Source organism: Zonotrichia albicollis, chromosome 2 (genome assembly GCF_047830755.1).
Source record: "Zonotrichia albicollis isolate bZonAlb1 chromosome 2, bZonAlb1.hap1, whole genome shotgun sequence".
In the NCBI taxonomy this organism is placed as follows: domain Eukaryota; kingdom Metazoa; phylum Chordata; class Aves; order Passeriformes; family Passerellidae; genus Zonotrichia; species Zonotrichia albicollis.
This window is the reverse complement of record NC_133820.1, coordinates 13,937,575-13,953,828: the sequence shown is the minus strand read 5'-3', so window position 1 is coordinate 13,953,828 and position 16,254 is coordinate 13,937,575. Positions and strand designations below refer to the sequence as shown.

The window sequence follows — 16,254 nt, the reverse complement described above, 5'->3', positions numbered from 1 at the left end:
GCAGACCTCTGTAACCATGGAATAAACATCTGGATATAACCCTCCAGCAGAATCCTCTCCTTTTTCTCTTCACCATCGCCAGAAGCTCTCTCTCCTGAGGTAAACGGAGTCCCTGACAAGCCTGGACTTGTTCAGTGCCCCGCTGCAATCCCCAGCAGCCAAGGTATCTCTGGGGTAAAACACCACAGTGCTGCCTTTGGCCCAGCAGCGAGGGTCAGACTGGCCCAGGCACCATCTAACTGGTTATATTGGGATTCATATTCCAATAGTCAGGGACTCCGTTTACCTCAGGAAGAGGCTTCAGGCGAAGGTGAGGAGTCAAAAGGAGGGATTCTGCTGGAGGGTTATATGCAGTGGTTTATTCCATGGTTACAGAGGCCTCAATCTTGGGGGGACCTCCAACAGAACCTGAGCACATGGCCGGACTCACCTTTTAAGCTCAGGGGGAGGGGAGGGGACAGGTGAGCCACCAACCAGGTGGGGGGGGGGGGGGGGGCAGGGCCCTGACACCCAGACAGGCCAATGACCCCCAGGCCTGAGGGGCATCCCCTGAACCCGACCAATCGCATGACGCCTTTGCTGGAATGCTAAGCCTGATTGACAGGCCCCACCCAGCAAGGGGCGAGGGGGAGGGGAAGAGAGGCACGGCCACCCCTGGGAGCTGACCCGGGAGCCCAAAACACCGCAACAGGAGGTGTTCCAGCTGCAGGCTGGAATGGCTCTGCACCCCCAGATCTCAGTGCTGTGCAACTGTTCTGCTCTGATCAGGTTTATTAAGGCAGCATTTAAACAAAAAAGGTAAAGGGGAATGTGGAGTTGTTCCAACACAACCCTGGCTTTTTTACTTCATGGATTTCCACCAGCAGGAGGCAAATCCAGAGTTTTCAGGGATAAACCATTCCCTGAGTGTGCTGCCAGCAATCCCAACCAAATCCATGCTCTGAAGCATCATCAGAAATCCACTCTGACGAATCATTTGATTTTAAGGACACCCAAAGCTTTCTGACAGGCTGCCTGTGGGTCAAGGCTGGAAAAGGGATTGTGCCCTGTGGTTTGAGCACTGAAAAAAGTAAGGGGAGGGTAAAGGGGTTGTGTTTGAGGGGGAGATCAGGAACAGGGGCAGAACTCAAGGGTGAGGGGAGGGAATGGGGTTGGGTGTGAGGTGGGGATGAGGAAGAGGAGCAGAGCTCACCTCTCTGTGGAAGTGATGGCCACACTCGAGCTCACAGCAGTCACTGCTCAGCTCATCGTGGCAGATGCTGCAGGGATCCTCACTGCAGGCCTGCCCACGACAGGAACACTCAGATGTTTCAAAATCAGCCATTAACCAGCACATTCTACTCAATTAACAAGGTCACTAACTTTAACCAAGTCTATTAAAGCTTTTGTACACAAAATAAACCAGGCAATTGGTTTTTTTTTCCAGGATTATTTCGTGTCTTGTACAAAGCACATGGAAACAACTGAAACAGCAAACTTACAGCACTGTCCTGCTTCCTCCACTTGGCTTTGGGGATTGCTCCAGCACTGCCCCAGGGCTGCAGGTTGGGCTGGGAGGGGTTTTTGCCAGCGGAGGTTTTGGGGGCAGAGCCGGGGCTGGGTCCATCCGTGGGCGCTTCCCTGGCCCGGGCGGGGGCAGCAGGGCCTGGTGAGGGCAGGGCTGTGCCCGCTGCCGGGGCCTGCACAGAGACAGGAGCGCTGTCCCGGGGCTGTGCTGCTCCATTTCCCACAGGAGGAGGAGCAGGAGCAGCCCCAGCCCCGGTACCTTGAACTGCTGGTCCAGGATGAGCTCCGTGGCCCTGCTGAGGATTTCACTGGGGCTCAGGCTGCTCCCGTTCCTCCTCTGCACCTCCCGGATGGCGGCCGTGAGCTCTGAGCTGCAGGGACAGCAGGGAAAGGCTCAGGGAGAGCTGCAGGCTCCCTGTGTGATCCCAGCAGGATCCAAGAGAGCAGCATTCCCAGGAGCTGCTCCCAGGGACCCTCAGTATCCAGGGTGAAACCTGAACAATCACCAGAATCATGGAATGGGAAAGGCCTGGAAGTCACCCAGTGCCACCCCTGCCATGGCAGGGACACCTCCCACTGTCCCAATGTCCAACCTGGCCTTGGGCACTGCCAGGGATCCAGGGATGGAATTCCATCCCAGCCCTGCCCACCCTGCCAGGGAACAATTCCCAATTCCCAATCTCCCACCCAGCCCTGCCCTCGGGCAGTTTAAACCATTCCCCGTTGTCACAACGAAATCAATTCTCCCTGCCCTTCACCCCTTGTTTCACAGCACTCCTTCCCCCAGTACCTGCTGCAGTTTGGGAATACACTCTGCAGCTGGGCTAAAATATTTTCCTTTTTTTTTGGAAGCTTTTTGTTGGTTGGCATTGCAGGCGGCCTCTGTTGCAGAGCTGAGGGATCCTGGCTGGGCTGGGCAGGCTGGGAGTTCCTCCCAGAAGCTCCTGGTGGGATTTTAGCGGGATGTGATCGCTCTGGAGCTCGGGGATGTTTGTCTGGAGCTTTCCCGGGGGCAGGAGGAGCCTCAGGGGCCGCCGTGGCTCCGCTGGGTGCCTGCAGGGAAGGCTGGGCTGGAGCTTTTCCATCGGAGCTGGGAAACGCAGGGAGGGCGCTGGGATGTGCCGGCGCTGAGCAGGTGACAATGGCAGGGTCACACACGGCAGCTCTGAGTGGCATTGCCTGGGAAACAAACACATTGCACAGGAAACAGAGATTAAAGCAAATTCAGCATCGGCAGGGGGAATTGTGCCAGGTTTGGCTGTGCCCAGGATCTCAAAGGTGACACCAACTTGTCCTGACATCAGGGCACTTGTTCGACCTCATGGTTAATTCTCTTCTAAAAGGTCACCCTGCTGTTACTGCAGAATAAATAAATAAATTCCAAATGCACAAGAAGCACAAAAGTTGCTCTTTCCCAGTAAATTGGTGGTGATTAAGTTGTCCCCATATTCTGTGTCAATAAATAGAAAGGACAGATCTAAAAATAAATGGGGAATTATGCAGGAGAGCAGGAGTGGAACTTGCAGAAACTCAGAAAAAGTGATAAAACAATCTCAAATGTTAGACCAGAGCCTTGAATCTAAATTACACCCAAAAAGAAAATCACACACCAAGATTTTCCACAGAGAAAAAAAACAACTTAAAAGGACCAATTAAAGATGAGAAGAAGAAACTGCTTTGGTTTGAAGGGAGCTGGAGGAGGAGCTGTTGAGCCACGAGAAAATGTCTGTGAACAGAATTCCTCAGGATTTCTGGGGCTGTTCTCATTCCAGAAATGGCTCAGCTGAGCTTGGTGTTTGCAACAAGGGACACAGAGCTGCAGGAATTCCTCTGGGAAAGCTTCCCCATGGATGGAAAGGGAGCCCAGGGAGCTTTGCAGTGCCCATCCCTGCAGGTGGCACTGAGTGGGCACAAGGTGGGCACAGCTGGCACTGCATGGGCTGGCAGGGCTGTGCCAGCCTCAGGGATTTGGGAATTCTGCACAATGAGGATTTTGGGGCTGTTCAGCCTGGAGAAAGCTCCAGAGAGCCCCTGGCAGGGCCTAAAGCAGAGCTGGGGACAGACTGGGGACAGGGGATGGAGGGACGGACACAGGGACCGGCCCTGAGCTGAGGGAGGATCTTGGGCTGGAATCCATCCCTGCATCCCTGGCAGTGCCAGGCTGGACACTGGGGCACTGGGAGCTGTCAGGGTTGGCACTGGATGATTTTAAGGTCCCCTCCAACCCAACCCACGCTGGAATTGCAGGATTTTGGTGCCACAGGAACCCTCCAATGACCAAACCCATCAGTGGCACATTCCCAACTCTGAGCAGCCCGAGCCTCTCCGGGATGTGAAGGTGCCGCCCCTGCCCTGCCCTGCCCTGCCCAGCTCCATCCTGGTTCCTCTGGAGCTGCAGGGCCACCCTGGGGTGTCCCAGAGCCACCCTGGGGTGTCCCAGAGCCACCTTGGGGTGTCCCAGAGCCACCCTGGGGTGTCCCAGGGCCACCTTGGGGTGTCCCAGAGCTGCCTTGGGGTGTCCCAGAGCCACCCTGGGGTGTCCCAGCCTGGCTCTCCTGGGGCCCTGGCACCCCCCAGGGCTGTGGGTTGGTGTGGGCTTGGTGTGGGTTGGTGTGGGCTTGGTGTGGGTTGGTGTGGGCTTGGTGTGGGGTTGCTGTGGGGTTGCTGTGGGTTGGTGTGGGGTTGGTGTGGGGTTGGTGTGGGGTTGCTGTGGGTTGGTGTGGGCTTGGTGTGGGCTTGGTGTGGGGTTGCTGTGGGGTTGCTGTGGGGTTGCTGTGGGTTGGTGTGGGGTTGGTGTGGGGTTGGTGTGGGGTTGCTGTGGGTTGGTGTGGGCTTGGTGTGGGGTTGCTGTGGGGTTGCTGTGGGGTTGCTGTGGGTTGGTGTGGGCTTGCTGTGGGGTTGGTGTGGGGTTGGTGTGGGTTGGTGTGGGGTTGGTGTGGGGTTGGTGTGGGTTGGTGTGGGGTTGCTGTGGGGTTGGTGTGGGGTTGGTGTGGGGTTGGTGTGGGTTGGTGTGGGGTTGCTGTGGGGTTGGTGTGGGGTTGGTGTGGGGTTGGTGTGGGGTTGGTGTGGGTTGGTGTGGGCTTGGTGTGGGTTGGTGTGGGTTGGTGTGGGCTTGGTGTGGGTTGGTGTGGGCTTGGTGTGGGTTGGTGTGGGGTTTGTGTGGGGCACTCACCACAAAGCCCTGGGGCCACGGCAAATCCACAACCTCCACTCTGCTGAGGCAGCCCCGGGCCCCCTTCCCCACCTGCTCCAGCTTCTCCTCGTACTCGGCCTGCGGGAGGAAAAACAGCAACGATCAGTCACAGCCCGAGCTCCCTCCTCACCAAAAATCACATTTTACACCCAGCTTCTCCCTGGGGTTTTCAAATTTTTTGTGATTTTTTTTTTTTTTTTTTTTTTTAAGAAGCTCCATGGGTTTCCAAAGGTCAACAACACAAATAACAGACTCGTTAACGTGGCGTAGCGGTTTGGAATAGGAGCAAATCTAGGGAGGTGATGCAAAAATCTTTAAATGAAATGAAAATTAAGTTAAATTTAAATTAAATTAAAATTTCAAAATCAGTATCAAATAAAATATTAAAATTCATAAAATTTCAAACTAACGAACCAAAACCTCTACAGGTGGGGACCCAATTTTAAAGCAAGTGTATAAAGGGCGGATTTTTGCCTTTAAAAATTAAAATGTATTAATTTATTTATTAATTTAAAAAAATTAATATGTCCATTAGAAATTCCCAGCCTGGACTCCAAACTGCCTCTTTCTTTTGTAATTATAAAAATTCCCCTCAGCATTTGGAGCACAAGCTGCTGGTGTGTTACAAACCAAAGTTATTCAATGGTTTCATTTCCAAAGTTCAGCTGAGAAGCTGCTGGAGAGAAATGAAATTTTACCTCGACTTTTTCCAGTTGTTTCTTGACATTTGATATAAATATTTCCCAGGAATCAATCTGGGACTTCAACACAGGAGCTGCAGAAGCTGAGCTGCTGGAACATTGAGGATTCCCAGTTAAACTCCAAAATTCCCATTATTTTTAATTTAAAAATAATTAATTCAACACTTAATCCCAGTTAAAGTTTTCAAGGGATTTCAGGTTAAAATCAGTATTTACATTTCATACAAATACTATATATTCAATATAACAACATAAAATAAAAACTACAGTTAATATCATGACAGATTATAAAAAACTTATATAGTAATTAATTAACAATTAATCCCAGTTCAAGTTTTCAAGTATAGTAAATACTATATAGTAAATAATAAATAGAGAAAAATATAGTAAACATAAATATATAAATATATATTTAGCAAATAATTAACAATTAATCCCAGTTCAAGTTTCAAGTATAGTAAATACTATATGGTAAATAATAAATAGAGAAATATATGGTAAACATAAATATAAAAATATATATTTAGCAAATAATTAAACATTAATCCCAGTTCAAGTTTTCAAGTATAGTAAATACTATATAATAAATAATAAATAGAGAAATACATGGTAAACATAAATATATAAATATATATTTAGTAAATAATTAACAATTAATCCCAGTTCAAGTTTTCAAGGGATTTCAGGTTACAATCAGTTACACCACAGCCCTTTCCCAGGGATACTGGGCAGGAATAACTGAAATTATCATTATTATTACTACTACTACAAAATTATTATTATTATACTAAATAATTATTATTATATTTATATATTATTATTATTATTATTATTATTATTATTATTATTATTATTATTATTATTATTATTATTATTATTATTATTATTATTACTACTAAATTATTATTATTACCCAGATAATCTGATTTTCCCAGCTCAGAAAGACACAAGGATAAGAATCAATTTTTCAGCTGAATTTTGTTCAGGGCAATATTATTTACCCCCAACTCTGTGCAAATAATAACAATAATAATACTACAAAATAAAAAGTACAGTTGATATAATTACAGAACCCAGAATAAATACGATATAATAAATAATTAAAATGAATAATGAGGAGAGGAGCAGCGGCAGCACCTGCCCAGCGCCCGCAGCACCCGCAGGTTTCCCTGGGCCTTGGCAATGGCGCCCCTGAGCCTCCAGCTCTCGGCTTCCTTCCAGCTCTGCAGCACCGACACCTGGGCACAAACAGAGCAAAAATAATGAAACAGAACCAGCAAACAAACAAACAGCTCCCAAAAAAACCCAGGAAAAAATAAAAAAAAATGCATAAAAAAACCCCAAAAAACAAAACAAAAAAACCTCCAAAAAGCCAAAAGCAAAATAAAAAAAAAAACAAAAACACAAAAAAATCCCCCCAAAAAACAAACCAGGAAAAAACCCCAAACAAAAAAATACACAAAAAACCCCAAAAAACAAAACAGAAAAAACCCCCAAAACCCCCCAAAAAACCAAACTAAAACAACCCCAAACAAAAACAACAACAAAAAAAACCAAAACCCAAAAACACCCCCAAAACCACAAAAAAATCCCCAAAAAACAAAACAAAAAACCTCCAAAAAGCCAAAAGCAAAATAGAAAAAAACCAAAACTAAAAACCCCAAATACCCCCAAGAACACAAAAAAATTCCCCCAAAAAACAAACCAGAAAAAAATCCCAAAAAACCCCCACCCCAAACAAAAAAAACACAAAAAACCCAACAAAAAAATAACCCAAAAAACCAAACCAAAACAACCCCAAAGCAAAAACAACAACAAAAATCCCCACAGAAAACACCCCCAAAACCACAAAAAAACCCAAAAAAACAAAACAGAAAAACTACAAAAAGCCAAAAGCAAAATAAAAAAAACCCCAAAAACTAAAAACCCCAAATACCCCCAAGAACACAAAAAAATCCTCCCAAAAAACAAACCAGGAAAAAACCCTAAACAAAAAAAAACCACAAAAAAACCCCAAAAAACAAAACAGAAAAAACCCCAAAAAACAAAACAACAAGCCTCCAAAAAGCCAAAAGCAAAAAAAACCCCAAAAACTAAAAAGCCCAAAAACACAAAAAAATCCCCCCAAAAAACAAACCAGAAAAAAATCCCAAAAAACCCCACCCCAAAACCACAAAAAACCCCCCAAAAAAACCAGAAAAAAACCCCAAAACCCCCCCAAAAAAACCAAACCAAAACCAAAAAAAATCCCCACACAAAACACCCCCAAAACCACAAAAAAACCCCAAAAAGCAAAACAGAAAAAAACCCCAATAAAAATACAAAAATACAAAAAACCTCCACCAAAACAAAGTTAAAAAATAAAGAAAAAAAGAGATAAAACCTTCAATCAGGTTTTAATAAGAATTTAACCACGAGTTTGAGGATGCAAAATGCCCACAGTGGTTCCTAAATTGTGGAATTTCCAAGTGGGATTTCCATCCCTGATATTTCCAATATTTAATCAATATTATTTAAATCATTTCCCCACTTCCATCAGCACAACCCCAGCTATAAAAAACAGGATTAAAAAAAAAAATCAGGTTTTTAAGGAATTTTTGGGTTTTTTGGTACCTCTGCTTCAACAGCTCTTTTCTCACACTGCTGCCTCTCATTCTGACTCTTTTTTATCAGCTCTTCCAATTTGCTTTTCTCATTAGCAAATTTCTTACTGTGAAAGGAAAAGAAATGAAATATTTGAGTAACATTCATGTATTTATAATTTATGCTATTTTAGGGTTTTTTTACAGCTACTCAGTGTCATGTAATCAAGGGAAATGAATGAGATTATGATTTTATTTATTCTAAATATTAATATTTATTCATGGCAAGTAAAAGCAAACTTAAGAGTTTGCTTTTATAATTAAATTTTAAATAAAAAAATTATTATTTATATAAATAAAATTTATTAAAATTAAATAAATTTTAAATAAAAAATTTTATAATTAAATTTGGGTTAAAGTGTTGATTTTTGCCCTAAACCTTTACCCAGAGTGAGGCAGAAAAATGTAAATATTGCTGGGAGGGACAGAGTTTTACCTGGCTTTCAGAAATGTCTTTACACTTGCATTATATTGCTTTTCCTTCTCCTCAATGCTCTTCAAATACCTACAGGAATGAAAGATTAATTGAGTTTATTGTGGAAAAGTTTATTGGTAAATATGAGACACGTTCCTCTATAAAAATCTGAGGGTTTAATTTTGTTTAATCCCTGAGGAATTATGGAATTCCCAGCCCTGGGACAGTGGGAGGAGTGGAAATAAATGGTTTTGAATGATCCATCCCAACCCAAACTATTCTAAATTCTATTCTAACTGGATTCTAGTCTAAACAGATTTAAATTTATTGCTAATAAAGCAGTGATGAGGATAAAACCAGGCTGAGGATTTTGCAGGAGAGATCTGGCCCAAACTATTTAAGATAAAACATTAAATTAAGATAAAACAATTAAAATAACACAAAGGCATTCAAGGAGCAAAGTCTGGGCTCTGCAAACTGAGAGAGGAAATTAAAACACAGAAGGAATTGTCAAATCTGATCGGGAGAATTTGTGCTAAATCACTTCCATCCGTTATCTCCACGCTATTTTGGATGTTTGCCTGTCATTTGCCAAAAAATTCAAAATAAATGGCCATGGCCATATTGCAGCCTAATAATGGCTGCTTTCACAAATTTCCTGGAAGAATCCTGAAATTGGGGCTGTAAATCCATTTCCACTGCACCTCTCGTTGGTGTCCGAGTGTTTTTTGGCTGTGCCCTTCAGAGCCTTTAAATTCTCCCGGTTCTCCTTCTTCTCCTGCTGCCATTTCCTCATCTGTGCCTCCGAGTCCTGGTGGAACCAATCCAGCTCATTCTGGGACACCTGGAAAAAAGTTCATTTCTGGAAATTGGGGTTTATTCAGGTCAAAGTTGGAGCAGAGTGAGGGCATTTGAATCTGACTTAAAATACTCCAATAGTAACTCAAAACCAACAACGACTGTTAATATTACATTGCAATAAATATAAATAAACAAGATAAACACCAAAAATACATTTTACAAGTTTTAAGGCAATACTTAATGTCCTTTATACATATAAATATATATATTTGAGATATATATCGTATACATATAAATATATATATTTGATATATATTGATATATAAATATCAATATATATTGATATGTTTATACATATACATTTTAAGGCAATACTTAATGTCCTTTATACATATAATTATATATATTTATATATATTATATATATACATATAAATATTTGATATATATAAATATCAATATATATTGATATGTTTATACATATACATTTTAAGGCAATACTTAATGTCCTTTATACATATAAATATATATATTTGATATATATATACCATATACATATATTTGATATATATTGATATATAAAAATCAATATATATTGATATCTTTATACATATAAACATATATATTTATATCTACAAATATCAAAAATAAACAACCAGAGCTAACATACAACTTTACATTACACCTCAGTAAAACAGTTCATATTACAATATATTAGACAAAAAAACAAACATTGCTAAGATTTCTCACATATTTCAGTCCAACAATTCAAATTTACCAACAGCCATAAGTACTCTCCCAAGCATTAGAAGAACTACCTAATATCTATAAAATAAATTCATATTTAACTGTTACAAATCCTAAAGCATGGATCAGGAATATTCATTTATATCTACAGAATAAATTAATAATTATTGCTACAAATCCCGAATCAGGGATCAGTCAGGGAATGCTGGAATGGGGAGGACAAAAACATATCAACAATAAATATAACACTCCTCAGTAAAACAGTTCATACTAAAACTACACAAAACACAAAACCATCACTGTGACTTCTCACACATTTTAACCAAACAATTCAAATTTACTAACACTCCTCAGTGCTCTCCCAAGAATCAGAAGAACTACATTTTACCTACAAAATAAATTCCTAACTACTGTGAAAAATCCCAAATCAGGGATTAATCAGGGAATGCTGGAATGGCTGGGGCGAGGAGGACAAAGATATAGCGACAAGAGATATAAAGATATCAACAATAAATATAACACTCCTCAGTAAAACAGTTCATATTACAACTACACAAAACACAAAACCCTCACTGGGACTTCTCACACAATTTAACCAAACAATTCAAATTTACTAACACTCCTCAGTACTCTTACAAGAATGAGAAGAACTATCTCATATCTACAAAATAAATTAATAATTACTGTTAAAAACCCCAAATCAGGGATCAATCAAGGAATGCTGGAATGGCTGGGGCGAGGAGGACAAAAACAAATCAACAACAGATATATCAACAATAAATATAACACTCCTCAGTAAAACAGTCCATAACCCTCACTGTGACTTCTCACACATTTTAACCAAACAATTCAGATTTACCAGCACTCCTCAGTGCTCTCCCAAGAATCAGAACTACTTTAAATCGACAAAACAAATTCCCGAGTGCTCCCTGGACACTGGGCCTGCCCAGCTGTGCCCACGGGAACCCCTCACCTCGCTCTCCTCGATGCTTTTCCTCAGGAGCCCCTGCAGAGCTGAGATCTCCTCCCGGCTCCGGCTCTGGGACTGCTCCGATTTCAGCTGGGCCTGGCGGAGCTGCTCCTGCAGCACCCGGTGCTCCTTCTGCAGGCGCAGGATGTCACCCTGCCAAGGGACCGGTGACAGGAACTGTGACACAAACTGCGACACAAACTGTGACACAAACTCTGACACAAACGCCACCAACGCCTGCTCCCAGCCCGAGGGTCACACTGCTCACTGTTATCTCCTGCCACAGCCATAAACCCGCCATTGACAGCACTCTGGAATGTCCCCACATGGAATATTCAAATCTGGGGTTTCAGGGAGGAAACACCTCAAACATTCAATATCGGAATGGCTCAGAATGAAACTGTCACTGTCACGTTTTCTGGAAAAATCCTTTTGGCAGGATTTCTCTCCTGGGAAGCTGAGAAGCCTCAGAGAGAAATGAAAACAATAGTTATCTGATTGCTTCTCCTGTGTTGGCTGCTTTAGAATGTGGTTTAACCATTGTTTACCAACAGGTGAGTGTTTGATTGGTTTCATGCGAATTGTTTTTAATTAATGACCAATCACCATCAGCTGTGTTGGACTCTGAGCACAATCACTTTTCATGATCATTCTTGTTAAACCTTCTGTCTGTATCCTTTCTCCTTCTTTTATATAGTTCTAGTATAGCATAATTATGATATGATATAATATAATATAATATAATATAATATAATATAATATAATATAATATAATAATATATTATATATAATATATAATATATTATATATATTATACTATATTATAATATAAAATATACTATAATACATACTATACTATAATATAATGTACTATAATATATATATTATAATATATAATATATATTATATATTATACTATAATATAATATATAATATACTATAATACATACTATAATATAAAGTACTATAATGTAATGTACTATAATATAATGTAATGTAATATAATATAATATAAATCTGCCTTCTGAGAACATGGAGTCAGATTCTCAATTCCTCCTTCATGCTGGGGACCCCTCACAAACTCAACAAAAAACAATCAGAACAAATATCAGATATCACAGCAAAGCCCAAAAATCATTTCCTTGTGGGGCTGGGTGATGTTTCCAAGAACATCACAGAACACAAAAACAGCCAAACAACCCAAAATATTAAAAAAACTGTTTTTTTTCAGAGAACTTTCATTTGACCATTCAGTTTTTGGGCATTCCTTTAACTCCCTCATGAGAAACGTACACCAGGATGCAAAGAACTTACCTGTTGATTTTCAAATGGATGGAAAGGCAAAGTATTGGTTTCCCTATCAGCAACTTCCTGATTTACCTAGAACACAAAAAAAAAAATATAATTTGATTAACAATCTTCTCAGTTCCTAAATTAGCTGCTCCGGTTTGGAGCTTTTGTACCTCACTGAGGGTTTTATAAATCCAACTCTAATCCAGGCCTAGAAATGATGTAGGAAAACATTGTGGAGCTGTTTCTGAATGGAATTTTTTATTTTCTTTCCCTGATTTCATAGACCACGAGCAATTCCAGGGAGTTCTGTGGGTCTTTAAACAAAGCCATGCTTTAAATGTCTGAAAAATGAAGTTTTGCAGGAAGAGTCTCACCCTCCTAGAGAGTGAGAAGGTTCCCCCTGAGCCTCCTCTTCTCCACAAATCCAAATCCTCAGATATTGTGGAAATGAAAATAAATCCCTGAACTCATCACAAAAGGAAAAAAAATAACGACACTGAATGACTTTGCTTCATCTCCAAAGTGAAGCTGAAACGTTTGTGCAGCAGCTCCCTGTGTGATACCCAGGGAAAAAAAGAGCTGCAAAAACTTCAGGAACATCAAAATTCAGTGAGCAGCTCTGAGGAGTTCCAAATGAAAAGTGAGTAACCACAGGAACGGAAAGTTCTCAGGAATCATGGAATGGTTTGGGTTGGAAGGGACATTAAAAAATTCATCCAGTGCCAGCCCTGCCATGTGGAAAGGTTTAATTTTAGTTCATTAACTGGGCCTGGAATCTGTAAGTTTGGGATGAAAACACAACAATGGGAGAGCTCTACACCAGGGATACAACAGGGATTTTGAGCAGGAATCTCCTGGGGAGAGAAAGGAGGTGCAAACCTTCATTAGGCATGGAAGGGACCTGAAAATCACCCATGGCAGGGACACCTCCCCCTGTGCCAGTGCCCAGCCTGGCCTTGGGCACTGCCAGGGATGCAGGGATGGAATTCCATCCCAGCCCTGCCCACCCTCACAGACAGGAAATTGTTCCCAATATCTGATCTAAACCTGTAATTTCTCAGTGTGCAGCCATTCCCTGTGTGCTGTCCCTGCATCTCCTGGCAATTGTCTCTCTCCAGCTTTCCTGGGGCTCCTCCAGGCCCTGCAAGGCCGCCCTGAGCTCAGCCCAAAGCTTCTCCTGTGCAGGTGAGCAATGCCAGCTGTGCCAGCCTTTCCTGCCAGCACAGGATGTCCCAAAACTCCCCCAGTGCCCACCCTGCCATGGCAGGGACCCCTCCCACTGTGCCAGTGCCCACCCTGGCCTTGGGCACTGCCAGGGATCAGGGGCAGCCCCAGCTGCTCTGGGCATCCCCACCCTGCCAGGGAAGGATTTTTCCCCAATTCCCACCCATCTCTGCCCTCTGGCACCGGCAGCCATTCCCTGGGTGCTGGCACTGCCAGAGGGACAGGGACTGAGGCAGAATCCAGCTCTCCAAGGGATTTTCCCAAGTTCACCAGGCCAGGAATGGGATGGGCCAAACCCACACCAGCCACGGCACGAGGTTTGCCCGGTGTGGGGATTGGGCACAGGGTGAGCAAAGTGCTCAGAGGGGAGAAGGAATCGCAGGCTCAGACAGAAAAGCAGCCAGAGAATCCCAGAATGCCAGAGTGGTTTGGGCTGGGAGGGGTTTTAGGGATCACCCAGTGCCAGCCCTGCCATGGCAGGGACCCCTCCCACTGTCCCAGCTGCTCCTATCAAATATAACCAATAAAATCCCCCCAGCGTTTTCCCCACTCCTTACCTGCACTGCCACCATCCTTGTGTGAGGATTGCTCTTCACCCTGCCTTTATTTTTCTTTCCTTTTTCCTTTTTAACACATTTATCACCCTCAGCTTCACCTGAGCCATTTGATAAAGCAGAATCCTTCTTATCCGAGTTCTCCAATTGGCCCCAGGGGCCTTTGCACTGCTGGATTTCAGCTGGCACAAAGAGCTCCGGGCTGGGGATTGCTGAGTGCAGGTGTTCCCCAGGAGCTGCAGGATCAGCATAAATGAGCCCAGCCTGTGCCAGGGGCAAGATTCCATACTGATAACCCCAGGAGCTCTGAGGTAAAAACACAGCCGGGCCTGCAGGCTGGAAGCCTTCCAGTAAAACACCTGAAAACGGAGCCTGGCTTTCCATGGAATCAATATTTTCGTCTTCTAGAGGATTTCCAGGAGCGCAGGGAGCAGGGAAGGAGCAGGGGAAATATTGTGGGGTGTGATAATCGGATAAATCAGGAGCTGCTGCCACAGGTGCCTCCACGGGGTACGAGAGAGGTTTGAACTCCTGGGCGTAGGGGTTGAGGGGCAGCTTGCTGTGGGCAGGATTCCCCTGGCACTCCCCAGGTGTGGGATTTTTATCTTTATTCTCATTTCTGCTCGGATCTCCCTCAAAAAGGGCCGAGTGCTTCTGCAGGCCTATCAGATTATCCACCATGAGGAAGCGCAGGGATTTCAGCAGGAAGGCCTCCAGGCCGCCCCCGTCTTCCACCACCTTCCGCGTCTCCTCAGGGAAATTCTCATATTCCCCAATCAGCAATTTATTATTAATTTCCAGAGGGCCATGTTCTTCCAAGATTTGAGAGAAATAACTTAAAAAAAAAAAAAAAATTATTATAATTAATTGAAGTTTTTCCATCCATTCCTTTGACCCGTTTAATCCGCTCCCTCACACACACGCCACACCCACCAGGATTCCAATTAATCCCAAAAATTATTAAAATTATGAAGTAAAATTCAACCCCCTGAAGCTCCCAAACACAGAAATTGATACTCATTTAAATTCTCAGAGATTGGATCACACCACACCCACCAGGATTCCAAATTAATCCCAAAAATTATTAAAATTATGAAGTAAAATTCAACCCCCCAAGCTCCCAAACACAGAAATTGATACTCACTCATATAAATTCTGAGATTGGATCACACCACACCCACCAGGATTCCAATTAATCCCAAAAATTACTAAAATTATGAAGAAAAAATTCAACCCCCCGAAGCTCCCAAACACAGAAATTGATACTCATTTAAATTCTCAGAGATTGGATCACACCACACCCACCAGGATTCCAATTAATCCCAAAAATTATTAAAATTATGAAGTAAAATTCAACCCCCCAAAGCTCCCAAACACAGAAATTTATACTCACTCATATAAATTCTCAGAGATTGGATCTGGATTATTATTATTATTAATCTGATAATTGTTACTATTTGCAATATTATAACGAGCTTCGAATTCCTCCAGTTGATCCTGGAGATGTTCTGGGACTCCAAAGGGATTTTCATTTGGAAAATCTCTGTACCTTAAAAATCAGAGAAAAAAAAAATAAAAAATCAAGTTAACCCAGCCTTGGTGTTTTTAAGGGATTCTCCTCCTGCAGTTTGGAGTTTGGGCAATAAATATCAAATAAATAAATAATAAATAAATAAATCATCAAATACTCACATATTATTTTCTTCTATAAATATCTTCTCTTCTTCTCGTGGTGCTGTACTAATTCCACTGGATAATACTAAAATAGACTAATTAAAACCAGATTTATTTTAGTTTTCACCTCACAAAAACTCGTGTAAAATAATCCACTGCAAAGACCAGGAGTAACTTATTTATAATGAATTTTGTTCTTTAAATTCATCATCTTCATTATGAACTGCAAAATTTCCAGGTAAAATTATCAGTGCTGAGTCCCAGCTTAATTAATTCTTAATTTAAACATATTAATTCCTTCTTCAGAACTTATTTGGGAAAAAGAAATTGGGATATTCAGCCCCAGATCCCTCTTTTTTTAACCAATTTCATCAAAATTTAATTCACTTTCTTTTAAATTTACCACAAACAGGAATTATCTCTAATTCCACATGTCACTCTGGTTGTTATTATATCTGTCTGTACCATTATAGACATTTTAGTTGTCTTTATTTTTATTATCTAATAATTTAGAAATACACAAATAAATGCACTC

The 16,254-nt window shown here is 42.3% G+C and overlaps 1 protein-coding gene across 5 annotated transcripts in view; it reads right to left on the bottom strand.

The window, feature by feature from the left end:
• The window catches only part of TTC3 (tetratricopeptide repeat domain 3), an 89,366-nt gene that overhangs the window by 2,420 nt on the left and 70,692 nt on the right, over positions 1 to 16,254 (bottom strand). For 3 of the 5 annotated variants that reach the window (XM_074533884.1, XM_074533889.1, XM_074533892.1), the window contains 15 exons: positions 15,738 to 15,814; positions 15,439 to 15,594; positions 14,049 to 14,880; positions 12,289 to 12,354; positions 10,978 to 11,127; positions 9,162 to 9,301; positions 8,479 to 8,547; positions 8,014 to 8,110; positions 6,538 to 6,638; positions 5,398 to 5,491; positions 4,679 to 4,777; positions 2,297 to 2,685; positions 1,766 to 1,877; positions 1,482 to 1,679; positions 1,193 to 1,282 (listed from right to left, as the gene is read on the bottom strand). In XM_074533884.1, coding sequence (XP_074389985.1) covers positions 1,193 to 1,282; positions 1,482 to 1,679; positions 1,766 to 1,877; positions 2,297 to 2,685; positions 4,679 to 4,777; positions 5,398 to 5,491; positions 6,538 to 6,638; positions 8,014 to 8,110; positions 8,479 to 8,547; positions 9,162 to 9,301; positions 10,978 to 11,127; positions 12,289 to 12,354; positions 14,049 to 14,880; positions 15,439 to 15,594; positions 15,738 to 15,814 — 2,670 coding nt within the window. The remainder of the gene's footprint in view (positions 1 to 1,192; positions 1,283 to 1,481; positions 1,680 to 1,765; positions 1,878 to 2,296; positions 2,686 to 4,678; positions 4,778 to 5,397; positions 5,492 to 6,537; positions 6,639 to 8,013; positions 8,111 to 8,478; positions 8,548 to 9,161; positions 9,302 to 10,977; positions 11,128 to 12,288; positions 12,355 to 14,048; positions 14,881 to 15,438; positions 15,595 to 15,737; positions 15,815 to 16,254) is intronic. The other 2 variants (XM_074533891.1, XM_074533890.1) reach the window with 2 other exon arrangements.